The sequence below is a fragment of the Dendronephthya gigantea genome, unplaced genomic scaffold (assembly GCF_004324835.1).
Source record: "Dendronephthya gigantea isolate DGI-Jeju-01 unplaced genomic scaffold, DenGig_1.0 000066F, whole genome shotgun sequence".
Taxonomy (NCBI): domain Eukaryota; kingdom Metazoa; phylum Cnidaria; class Anthozoa; order Malacalcyonacea; family Nephtheidae; genus Dendronephthya; species Dendronephthya gigantea.
The window spans coordinates 527461-540443 of record NW_021163076.1 but is presented as its reverse complement, the minus strand read 5'-3'; the positions used below and the strand labels follow the sequence as shown (position 1 = coordinate 540443).

The 12983-nt window shown below is 35.7% G+C and overlaps 2 protein-coding genes across 2 annotated transcripts; one reads left to right on the top strand and one right to left on the bottom strand.

Moving 5' to 3' along the window:
* The first annotated feature begins 1239 nt into the window (after positions 1-1239).
* Positions 1240-2212, top strand: LOC114530791. The gene is made up of 3 exons (XM_028552412.1): positions 1240-1484; positions 1645-1836; positions 2086-2212. Exons 1-3 carry the CDS (start codon positions 1240-1242, stop codon positions 2210-2212), a joined length of 564 nt encoding a protein of 187 aa, XP_028408213.1.
* A 7767-nt stretch (positions 2213-9979) lies between these two features.
* LOC114530790 (ATP-dependent DNA helicase Q-like 4A) lies at positions 9980-11245 on the bottom strand. Its single transcript, XM_028552411.1, has one exon. The coding sequence runs from the start codon at positions 11243-11245 to the stop codon at positions 9980-9982; it is 1266 nt and encodes a 421-aa protein (XP_028408212.1).
* Between the last annotated feature and the right edge of the window lie 1738 nt (positions 11246-12983).

The following is a 12983-nucleotide window of genomic DNA, read 5'->3' as shown; positions in this document are numbered from 1 at the left end:
GAATTGTGCATTTGAAAATGCAGGATGAATTTGTTTGTTTTCCTGCAACTCGCTATTAACTATGTTTTATTTTAGTAGCGTAATAGTGATAAGTCTGGGAAGAATGATTCTATAACAGGTGTTGTATAAAAAGCGATATTATTTTACATATCTTTTACTATTAACATGAAGGACTAATAACGATAGACAAATTATCCATTATGACATTTCATGGTATAATTTAAGTACTAAGACCAGAATACTTTGCTAGCTTCTAGGTTAAAAAACAAAAAAGCTTGCAAAGCATTCTGGTCTCAGCAGCTCAGGGTTTTTATGATCAAAGAAGATTTTCTCAGAAAACAGCTCCACTATGGGGGAGTGGTCATCATTATTTGCATAAATTATCCATTCTTTTCAAAAGTTCTTTGTTTCTCTCTTTTCATCAAATCCCAACCTCATGTAAGGAAAGCTATATGCATCTGTATATTTTGACATTTTTCATATGGAACAGATGATGAAAGGAGGCTGGGAAAGAAGGGTAACTTGATTTAACTTGACTCTGTGTCACTTGCCCTTGGGAAAGCTGGGAAAGCTGGGGAAGCTGTTGATGTGAGTTTAAATTGCAAGTTTCATTTTAGATTTTATGTAAAAATCTTCGACAAATGTATTGGGGTGAAACTGTTGAAACATAATGGGAACAGTTTGTTTGTATTGCTATTGAAGAGTCTTGTTACTTACAAACTCAGATGCTAATTATTATACATGTTTTGTATTCTTTAAATTGGTATACTGGCACTGATTTTTGAAAATGCCTATTTCTTTTAGCTAAAATCCGAAGAGGTAATGAAAACATGTGTCCAAGTTAATCTTACAAATCTTGAAAAAGATGGTAGTGATGCAAACCTAACGGAATATCAAAAGGCAGTGAACAAAGCTAGCAAAGAATTGGTTGAAGAAAATTATGCACTAGTGAAGAATTATGGTGAGTTATTTACTCTGGAAAGAAAGAAGGTAAATGACGAAGGATATTCATACTCAAAGAAGAAATCATATATATTATATATGTCGTATTATGATGCGCATTGTATTATAAATTGCCCTTGAAGTGTAGCAGTGTGTGCGAATTTGGCCGCCATTTTGCGTGACGTCATATGTAGGACTGACACAGGCGCCTTTATGTAAATACGATATACACTGTGGCAAAGAATGTGTTCTTTACGAACGTTTTTTTGGTTGCAATAATGAATTAACTCCATCAAAATGTCTGATGAGCATTCCGAAAGTAGCGGCAATGTATCTGAGGCAAGTTTGTCCACAGAAGAAAGTTCAAACGGCGAAGATTTTGGTGTTGTGTATTTGCATCCTGATGGCAATGCGCCATTTCAAGATGAACCTCTTGCCATTGTTGGGCAAGAATACAAATTAAATTTTGAAGAAGACAAGGACGGCATTCCTGCACAAACACTAGAAGCAAAGTACACGAAGTTAATTCCAGTAAACGATTGGTAAGTGCAGTTTTTTGCACATAACTTGAACAGTAGTTTGCCCTCTTAGCTACCTAGACCACATGGTATATAAAAAAAAATATATAAAGTGACAATCATTTGCATTTCACTGACTTTGCACTCGAATGCAGTTGAATTAAATACCGTAGTATTTCATTAGGTGTATGTGTAGTTTATGCAGAGATGAATTGCTAGTTGGTGCACTGGAATATCGCTGCTGTCGAGAAGTTCTTTGTGCCATAGGAAAGGCAGTTTTTGATGGTTCTATAAAACAAATCTCCTGCATAACACAACACAAAGATTACGAGGCAATGGTAAACGCAGCAGTATTGACTATGGTTGGACCATTGCTGCATGGTTTTATATAAACGAAGAACAGGGCCAAATATGAATAAGTCACAAGATGGAAAATTCTTGGCCTTTATATTTTCGCTAATACTATTAGACCAACACCTGGGGCATTGTCGTTTTCTATGCTGGTTGACCTTTGTGTTTGGCAAAAAATTTATTTATCTCTGCAACTCTCGAAATCATAAATACCAAAGATTATATAGAACTTTATTATGCAATGTTAGTAAAGGTTTGTTACTTTTTAGTCTAGATACCTGCGAGCTGTGGCATACAGATGGCTGGTTAGATGGTTTTATGGATATCTCGGGTGCGATAATAGAAGACCATTACCTGCCTGCATTTACCATCACATAATGAAAAAATTTCCAAATGGATAAAGGATACTCGCAGACAGAAAATAGAGACTGAAACATTTTGTTTTCTAAAAATGAAATTGTTGTATTAAATCATTCAACTGGTGTAATATTAGTGTGCAATGAGCCTATGCATTTCCCTAAGGGCAATGACTCCTTGGATGTCCGAACATTGGCGCTTTGCATTTACAACAATGTCTTCTCTTTCTTTTTTCTTTTGTGCCTGTGCCTGTGCTTGTGCCTGCGCCAACTTCTCTTGATGCTGGTCTTGCTCACATACTAAAAATATAACTGGAAATGATTACTTTACATTTGCACTTCTAAGACCAACATATTTACATTGTACATGTAATTTTAACTTACAGGGAGGGTGTAATGGTGTCTCCATGCTCTTTCTCTTTTTTTGACTATCAATGGCAGCTGATTTTGTCTTTCGCTCAGGAAGGAAATTGAGATGTAAGTGACTTAGGGGCTTTCTTAACGTAAACTTGGATGGTGGCTTCAAGTTCCTTCTTGGTCCTTGCAAAAAGTACTTTCTTAATTTCATGAACATAACCTAATACAAATTCAACATTTTTAACCCCCAAAGCCATTTAGACAACAATGCACCAGGCTTTATTATCTGCACGATTTATGAATGGTTTGACTTGTAAAATTATATATTTGGGTTCAAATCAAAGTGTGATGATGTAATTATTACTTACCATACGTAGGTTGGATGGCTATTTCCCAGACAACCTCCTCGCCAAGTTTATATTTGGGAAACACCACATTGTAATAGGGGCATCCATCTGCCGTCTTTCTCGTTTGTCTACTTACATTCTCGTTGAAATGCAAAATGGCCAAAATATGCCTAAAAGTGTATTTCAAAAATATTAGTAACTGTATATACCAAACAAGCAATGATGGTAAATGTACATGGAGAGTGAAGTTACTTGTCCTTTAAACATCAAATTTAAAACAAAACTGATCAATACTACAGACTATTTGTGTTTACCTGCAGTATGTACCTAGCCAAGAGAAATGTTGCATTTTAGGGTGCCAGTGGTTGAGGGTCGAGTGAAACCCTTCTAGGCAACTAGTTTGACCATCAGAAGAAAGTTTCTTGATGTCAGCTAGTCTTCTTGGGTCCATCAAAATCATGGCCAATCTGTCATAGGTTGATGTACCTGTCAATATGGACAGAAATTACATCACTATAATTCCCTAAAACACAATTTCACTTATGTGTCTGACTTTGAACAAAATTCACTGTGATTATATGATTTTGTGCAAACTGGATAAAAGTGCAGGACAGATATAATGTATGTTATCAGGCAATGACTGATACCTTGTTCTATAATTATTATGCAACACCATGCTCTGATATAATTGCTGATACTTACCAATTGGGATCCATGCATGCAGTTCAAGCTCATGAGCACATACTGGGTAGAGCTCATCACGATGGTTGTCATGTTTGTCAGCAATATGACGAATCAGTGACTTCTATTTTGCTAAAACCCTGCTTGGTTGAGCGAGTGCACCAGTAAAGATGACGACCAATGGCTGTCATCCACAGTTTTATCGCCTCATTTCCCTTTTCTTGACCAGCTTGCAACAACTTCTTCGTTAAACTCTTCTTCACGTGCCAAATATCATTGTAATGCTGGACATTTGGTTGGGTTTCACAGATCTACTTAGCAATGCCTTTGTGACGATCACTAATAAAGGATGAAACTTTCAAACCTTCATCAGCTATGAATTTAAAGCATTGCTTAGCTCCATCCAACTCCATGGCATTACTTGATCCTGATTGATTTGCCTAAGGTACAACAAAAGTTTTGTGTTGTTAGCATTTCCTTTTCTAATTTGTTTTTGCAGATTTATGATTTGTTGCGACTGTTGTTACACCTGATTTTGGAACTTCTCGAAGATCCTAGAGATATAATTTTAAAGCATACTTTTTATTTTATTCATAATCTACATCATTGTGTCTAGGCCCCTACTCAGACAAAGCATTATGCAAATGAGACAAGCACAATGTCAAAATGTCGTGCAAGCTGGATTGTATGTGTTTATGTTTTATATGTTAAAAGTTATTTACCTGGTTGAAATTTACTTTGAAATAAACCACAAACTTGTAACATTGTCAAAATACTTTTTGTGGGTAGCCACTTTGCATGCGCGGCTAACCACTATGTGAGAGTTGAAAAATGTCTTAGCACAAAATAAATAATAGTCCAGATCTTCGCCGATTGTCGGATAAACGAACAGATGACGATAATACCGTTCTTTATGACTTCCGGAAAATATCGTAACTAGTTCGGAAAATATCGTAACTAGTTCGGAAAATATCGTAAGCTGTTATTTTGCCAAGATTTCAAGTTTCCACTGTGATTTCGTGGAGGCGTTGACTGCGTTGTTTCGTTTTAGCAAAGTTAAGGTAAGCTGTATTGCTTTTTTGTGGGTTTTTGTTATTTTAATCGCTTATTTATCTGCTGTGGTCGAGCAATTTCGACTACAATCAGATTTTACAAGCGTACATTTCATTGTATACGGGGCAATCTTGCCTGCACTGACATCATCTTGTCAGGCGCTCAACGTGTCAGAGTGCACGTATCGAAAAACTAAAAAAAACCGGAGCCATTGTTGCTTGCACTGGTCGTCATCATAGACCAGGGTACTATTTACGTGAAAGGCCACATACCAAAAGTGAACCTAGCCATTGTGCAGGTATTGAAATTGAACCCAGCTATTGTGCAGGTATTGAAATTGAACCCAGCCATTGTGCGGGTATTGAAATTTGAACCCAGCCATTATGCGGGTATATAAAACAATTAACAGCCACAACTGCTGCTATATTCAAACAAAATAACACTGCTGACTGCTTGCTGACTTGCAGGTACATTACTTACGAATATGCTGACAAATAAAAATCTTCAGTAATATCTAAATTAACTCGACAATTGGTTTTGAGTTCTAGGCCACAAATATGGGTGTCACTATATAAGTTTATCGCTCCAGGATTGGTTCACACCACAATTTTACAGACCGTCGCAACAGTATGTGCCGTCTCAAAGGTAAACTTTGGAATCAAATACTATTAATGTTTTATTTCAATGTATTCTGCTTGCCTTATTTCAAAAGCCAATTGAATAAGAGCCAAAAGATTAGTGAATTGTGCTTTTGGTATGTTCAAATGATATACTATCATGATGTTTATGTGCCATTATTACTAAGACTCTCAAATGATGTAGAGGAAAATCCAGGTCCTAGAACTTTAAATGATTTAGTTGATCCTGCCTGTACAATTCATGCAGATTTTAATCAAGGTAATGATTTAATGTTTGGTATGAGTGCTGGTAAACAGTGTGTAGCCATGTCATTATATGCAATTGTTTACAAATAAATTAAATCAGTCAATATTTGGGATAGATCAATTCTAAACACAGTTTTAATAAATGGAAACAGTTTGTATGGTGTTATCAGTCAAAGTATAAATAGGAGTTATTTATTATTAACTGATGTCCCTGAGTTTGTTGTAGGCATGGCTCGATTATGCTCGTAAAAAGCCAAAATGTTGCCCACTAAAACTAAAAAGTTGCTCTCTAAAAAGCATAAAAGTTGCTTAAAAGTTGCTCGAAACAAGGAAAAGTTGCTACTAAACTGAAAATATTGCTTGTACTTATTAAGGCTATTATACAATGGCAAGAGGTTTTTGTACGCTTTTATTCATTCTTTTAGTCCTTTTAATTAACAAAACTTAAAATTTTTTTGAACCGAATTACACGAATATCTAGAATAGGAAATGCAATGGCTGCTGCTTCTGGTATACGAAATGTTGCACCAGCATCTTCTGCTACTGCAATTGGATCTTCTTCAATATTCTCGTCCCCTGATATCGACGTTGACGAATCTGACAGCTCCTCCAAATCAGTCATCATAATATATTAACACTTGTGCATATTCATAAGCTGCTATCTTGTTTTCAAGTAAACACGGAACCCAGGCAGTGTTTCCACAATCAAACTACGAAATTTCTCAACATCTTTATAAAATTTCCTATATTTTTGAACGCTTTTTCGTTGTTAGAGTGTGTGTTATTTCTCATTGAAAAGGCAAAAAAGTCCCATTTACAACTGAGAACCTTAATTAAACAAGACATTTCCTGCATTGTGGAAACCAACATCTTTATAAAATTTCCTATAATTTTGAACACTTTTTCGTTGTTAGAGTGTGTGTTATTTCTCATTGAAAAGGCAAAAAAGTCCCGTTTACAACTGAGAACCTTAATTAAACAAGACATTTCCTGCATTGTGGAAACACTGACTCTACCAAATAACTACTAAAAATAGGAAGCAGGCACCAGGCACTATCATGTCTTATATTATGCTGTACTTATACGGAGTGTACGTGTACATAAATATATTGCAGAAAATGAAGTTATTAACGCTATCATGTTTAAGCATTTTAGTAAAAGCGTAAAAGTTGCTGAGAAATAGCTTCAAAACAAGAATGTTGCTTCAAGTTGCTCGCACAAAAAAAGTTGCTCTAAAAGTAAAAAGTTGCTCAAAAGTTGCCGAGCACAATCGGGCCATGCCTAGTTTGTTGACATAGACAATCATACCTTTAATTTGCAATACAGTGATTCCTTTTCAGGAGCATTATACATGAGTGAAAATAGTCTCCCATTTGTGACACTTGAGCATGCTTTAAATGAAATATTTTATTCATTAAACTATAAAAGTTGTTTACTTACAATTGGTATGAACACTGTGGCAATTATGATGCCTTTTCCTGGTGTGTTTAAAGTGTTTGATTCACATTCAAGAGATCTATCTGGTAAACCATCTGCATTGGGTTATTGTGTTTTAATATCAGTGGAAGGAATAGAAAATCTTGGAGAGTATTTTCGATTAACATCAATTTCCAATGAAGCAAGTATTGTATTACCATTTGAGTTAAAGGGTGTAAAGTGCATCCATAATCATGATATGCAAACAGTATTGTCTACAGAAAATTCTACAAATTGTGGTATGTTTGATGCTGCCTCCTCCGCAGGCCCTTCGTTGAACACAGTGCAGTGCAATCATATAGATCAGTGGCTGGGATTAGTGTCAGGCAATGCATTATGGGATACTGAAATATGAGAAGCGAAGGGCCTGCGAAATCGTGTCTCAAAACTCTGCAAATTTAGTTGAAACTATGCAAATGCTAAAATTTGCGCAAAGAATGTAAATTATGGCGGATTTGCTCGACGAAAGTGGCCCTTCCCTGGTCTTAGAAGATTATTTTGATGATGAAGAACTTGAAATATCATTCAGCAACATGTCTATCGACGGTAAGTATCAATTTTCAAGATAATGATACATGCGTATGATGAGTACTACCATATGCACGTGGAAATTGTTAAGTATATCATATTTTAACTTAAACTCTCAGCTTTATTTAAGCGGACAAGCATAATTTTTCACTATAGATGATTCTCCGCGATCAAGTACGCCAAAAGAAGGCGTTCGGCAGGAGGCAAACGTAGAAGAAAGTCCGATTGGAGGAAAGCATCACCTTACGCCTTCAAAAGTATCATTGCCCAAACGAAAGCGACTCAACGTTGGTAAGTAATATTGTTACTCAATAAAAATTTATATTTATGTTTCATATAATGTATCATGAGTACTTCCTTGCTAACAAGATATATTGAACTATGTAGGAGGAAAACCATCTGGACGTTAAGTCACAAGTCGAAAGAAACATTTAGAGGTGCTGTTAAAGCAATTTTTTGAGTTGAAGGAAGGGTCTGAAGTGACTGTGGATTTTTTACTTTTACGTTTGGGCTTTGAAAATGATAAAAAAGTTTTTTTATCACGACATGTAAAATAATTTTTCCCTGGAGTATACACAAGGCGAGAAAACAAAGGTGGACATAAACAGTATCCTTTTTATGTTGTATAACTGATGTATAAAGGGTGGATTTTAATATTGGGTTGTGGAATACTGTGCACCCCTGTTAATGTTTTGCTCAACAAATGTCATTGTCTTGTTGTGGCAGATTTGTTCATATGTTTGTTCAACTACTCTGTAAATCTGTTGAAACTTCATTATAGCATGCTGCTGGCTGTGCAAGACTCAACTGTTGTGCTTCCCAGATCTCCAGCACCCCCACAAAATAATGTTGCTGGTCCACCACTTGATACATACAGTATGGATTGGTGGCACAATGGACCTTACCCTTTATCCACTTTTGACCTAATGACCTTGTTTTCTTGCTCTATTTACTCAATGCATGTTTTGTGCACATTAAAGTTAAGAGCTTACTTGTTATTGGGTTTAAGAATAATGAAAAAAAATTCATCCAGGAGGGATGGGAATAAAAACTTCATGTGTGCCTTTCATGCTCAAACTGGCAAACATGGAAACAAGGCAATTAGGTTAAACGTGAATAAACGGTAAAGTCCATTACTGTATCAGTTAAATTATAGTATCATTTTCCTTAATTGTGTACATAACTTACTATGTAAACTTGGCGCTGAAACACCAGACAAGCCAATTGTCCCACAATGATCAGGAAGAAAACGGTGATTCACATTTTATCTGTTTATAGCTGTTTATTTTTATTGTAAGATTTGTGTGCAATGCCATAAAGTATAGTAAACTGGTACTGTATTTTGCACCATAATTGCAGATTATTAACCATTTTGGTGCAAATATGTTTTTTGCTAGCTTAATGTGTACTTCACTTTTTATTTTGGCAATTATCTCATCTTAGAGAAAAAACAGTAGGGTCACTCAAGTGAGAAGCTTTTAAATGTTTAAGGCATGTTGTCTGCCTTATTCAATTTCATGTTAGTTAATGTTCTGGCCAACAATATAAACACACTGACTAAACTGTCTTGTCTGCCATTAATATGTCCAATCGATTACATGAAATATTGGAGACACATTGTAAGGCTGAGTGGCCCTACCATATATTCTCTATGCTATGTTAGTATCATATTGAAAGCAGTGTACCCCTGAACCTTGTCACCCGTTACCTCAAATGGAGGAAAGGATATTAAATGTATTGTCTGGCAACCTATCACAGCCAACAATCTATATAAATGTACTGCAATGTGTCCAACAAGAGGCTATTGAGGATTATCACTTGGTCCGTGGTTCATAAATTAATACCACTCATATTATTCCTTGTTTTTTTCAGTTAATAATATATTTCTTTCTGTTTCTATTACTGCAGATGACATTGCCAAGCTAGTTAACACCTTAAAAGCTTGTGGTAATATGTTAAATGATATCTGGACAAGACTTAACTCCACCTACAGCAATGGTGATGATATCACTAGTCTTTTGGCAGAATACACAAGAGAAAACAGTAGAAGGGACAACTACATAAACATTCTTGTGAATATGTATGAAGCAGAAATACAAAAATTGAAGGATGACATCAATGCAAATCAATTAACTGAACAACAGAAAGCTACCATCAAATGTGAAATGAGATTTTTTGAAGACATTTGTGACAAGAACATTCGTGGTAGCTCTGTTCTGGAATCATCTGGCAATATAAATCCTATGCTGTTTAAAGAAATTTTGGATGCACTTTCCAAAAAATGCCCATTTGTATTTGAAATTGTTGAATCACTTGGGATTTCTAATAATTGCTGAACTATAGTTTGTAGCCAGGGTTTTAACAGTCATGAAATATTGAAATCATTGCATAGACATGGGGATTTGAGGGACTGGAGTTTCAAATGATTGGTGCATTAGAAATATTCTTGTACATATGTAAATAATTATATACATTTACAACAAAACTTACTTATATTTACAAATGGGAAGTTCTCCTTTTCTAATTAAATCTTCCTTCTTACCACTGATTAGATATGGAGTTGTGCTTATGTCCTTTGCATCTCTCAAGCATTCAACAATAACACCTTCAGAAATCAATAATTGAATAAATTGTTTTAGACTTGCATCTGAGAAGGTGTCCTTTCCCTTTCCAAACTCTGGAACAGTATTGTAGGCCTTGGCAAGAACTTCTTTCCTTTTTGATCCTCTGTATGTCAGGGTTAAATGTTGAAGGGTAACTTTAGGATGCAGCTGTTGCATATTTTCTAAGCAGCTTAGTACATGCAATGCATCATCTTTACCATCTTGATGGTCAACTCTAGCTCCTCCAAGGCAAAAATCACATTTGCTCTCACATGCCTCTCTGGTACCTTCACCAAAGTATTTAACCAGCTGGATTCTTCGACAACGTGGCATGATGCAAAACTTAACCATTTCGTTTAAGTTTTGGATCTTAAATGATCTGTGCTCGCCATCTGGCAGAGAACTTATCATTTTGAGCTGCTTTGTTCGGTCTTCAAAACGAAAAAAGAGACAACTGATTGCATCTTCCCCATCTCTTCCAGCACGGCCAAATTCTTGTGCATAGCACTCTATTGATTGTGGAATGCTTAGGTGAATAATAAAGTGAACATTGGCTTCGTCTATTCCCATTCCAAAAGCAACTGTTGCACACATAACAAGTGCTCTTCCATTGTACCAAGCATCAAAATTCTCCTCTTTTTTATAAGGATCAAGAGCACCATGGAAATATGTTGCATTTACGCCTTTTGTTTGCAAACAATAGGTCATGTCCTGGGTAGTTGCTCTTTCTGTACAATACACAATGCCGCATTGATCTTTATGTTCATTAACAATCATATTGGTAGCTTGCTCTTTCCCATCACCTTTTTTTGGCTTGACAATTATTGAAATGTTTGGTCTGTCACATGTTTGTCTTATTGTTATAACACTGGTGAGATTAAGTGATGATAATATTATCTCCTCTGTCCTTGGAGTACAAGTTGCTGTCAAAGCAATGACTTGACAATTTAAACTTGCAAATATTCCAAGATTGGCATAGGCTGGTCTAAAATCCAATCCCCACATGTCAATACAATGACATTCATCGATGACTATGTATGTTAAAGTACTATTTAACTTCATCTTTGACAATACATCTACAATATCTGACGATGTTGCAGTCTCTGGAGTTAGGAAGACAAAGTTGTAGTCTGGTACCTCTGACAACATATTGTGCATAATAACATCTCGATCACTCTGTTGGACTGATGAGTTTAAGTAAACAAACATTAAGTCCTTTTGATCTTAGCATATTCACTTGGTCCATCATCAGTGACAACAATGGACAGATGACAACAGTGACACCACCAGAAACAATTGCTGGTACTGTATAGCAAACTGATTTTCCTCCACCAGTGGGCATTATAATCAGGCAATTTTCCCCCTCCAATATTGAATTTATGACCTCCTCTTGTTTGCCCCTAAAACTATCATGTCCAAAGATTGTTTTTAAAACAGAATGTTTTGAATCATTTGTTGCATCTGTTAAGTCCAGATTGGAAAATTGTTCTTAAGCATATCCAGATGGTGGTGGAGCGACAGATGTCAACACTGGTGTGGAATGGATGTGCTATTAAATGATATAAAATGAGATGTCCAAATTTTATTTAATGAGACCTACACTTATATTACACAAAAGAGCAGTTTTTCATGTTTACTTATTCCAGTATTGCTAATAAAAAAGCAAAACAGGTGTTCAAAATTTTTGCCATATGATCTTATTCATGTGTATGGCAGCTAGCTGGCTTAGAATAGTTACATGGGTAAAATGAACAAGTTGTTCCATGTTGATGACAACATGACTGAACATTGTTGTGCTTCACCCCATGGACATGGTTGCAACAACTTGTTAAGTTGTTGCAACTTGTTGACAACCATGTTCGAGAAGTGCAGTTACAACATTGTTCATCCCTGTTTTCATCAACCTGCTACAACCTGATCAATTTTTACCTGTGTACTAGTCAATAGAAAATCTTGGGGTATATTGGTTAGATAAATTCCTACTCAAATACCTAAGAAGTCAGGGGTTTAATTAAAGTAGCTGGCAAAATTTTCTGGTTGCCAGCTAAGTCTTGAATAAATTCCTGATACTATGCCTTGTCCTATGATATAGGGTAGACTAACATAATGCTGCATATCATTTAAATGGAGGAGATGAATGCTGTACAAAGTTCATGCCCAATATGGCAATTTTAAGCTACTTTCATTATAAAAGTCCATGCCATTTTGTGCATAGAATGCACTCTGGACTATTAAATACAGGGTGTATCAGAAAAAACTAGAAGATTTTAAAATGTTCGGAAAACTATCATTTTATCAAGATATCTCAAAAATATATTTACGTCTGAGTATTTTAGCATCTTCTGGCTTATCTAAGAGTAAAAACTAGCAGAAAAATTTACCTCGAAAAGCGGGAGAACGGTTTGTAAAAGCCTCATTTTTAACCGCTTGTGCAAAGAAAATAAGACGTTGAAAATCCAAGTTCAGTTAAAGAGGTGAAAGTTTGGAATCTTTTGTGCAATGTATTGCAATTTCAAAAAATTTGATAAACATTAGGTCCGCCGCGAAACGTTTCAAAATTGGATTTTTCCCCTGTTTACTCCGCTCTCTGGTAACTTTTCACACGCAAGAATGATTACATGCATGAGTGATAGTTGGAATGACATACTTAAACATAACTAACAATGACATAACTAACACAACACTTGTTTTATTGTTTTCATTTAACTAAGAGTGCTGGTAATTACGTCATTTCAACTATCACTCATGCATGAAATCATTCTTGCGTGTAAAAAGTTACGAGAGAGCGAAGTAAACGGGGAAAAAATCCAATTTTGAAACGTTTCGCGGCGGACCTAATGTTTATCAAATTTTTTGAAATTGCGATACATTGCACAGAAGATTCCAA

Bases quoted from the DNA above. Each gene is read 5' to 3' on its own strand.
- LOC114530791 (XM_028552412.1), top strand. From the start codon at position 1,240: ATGTCTGATGAGCATTCCGAAAGTAGCGGCAATGTATCTGAGGCAAGT. The intron at 1,485-1,644 runs GTAAGTGCAGTT...GTATTTCATTAG, and splicing joins TTAATTCCAGTAAACGATTG to GTGTATGTGTAGTTTATGCA. The intron at 1,837-2,085 runs GCATGGTTTTAT...TTTTTAGTCTAG, and splicing joins ACTATGGTTGGACCATTGCT to ATACCTGCGAGCTGTGGCAT.
- LOC114530790 (XM_028552411.1), bottom strand. From the start codon at position 11,245: ATGTTGTCAGAGGTACCAGACTACAACTTTGTCTTCCTAACTCCAGAG.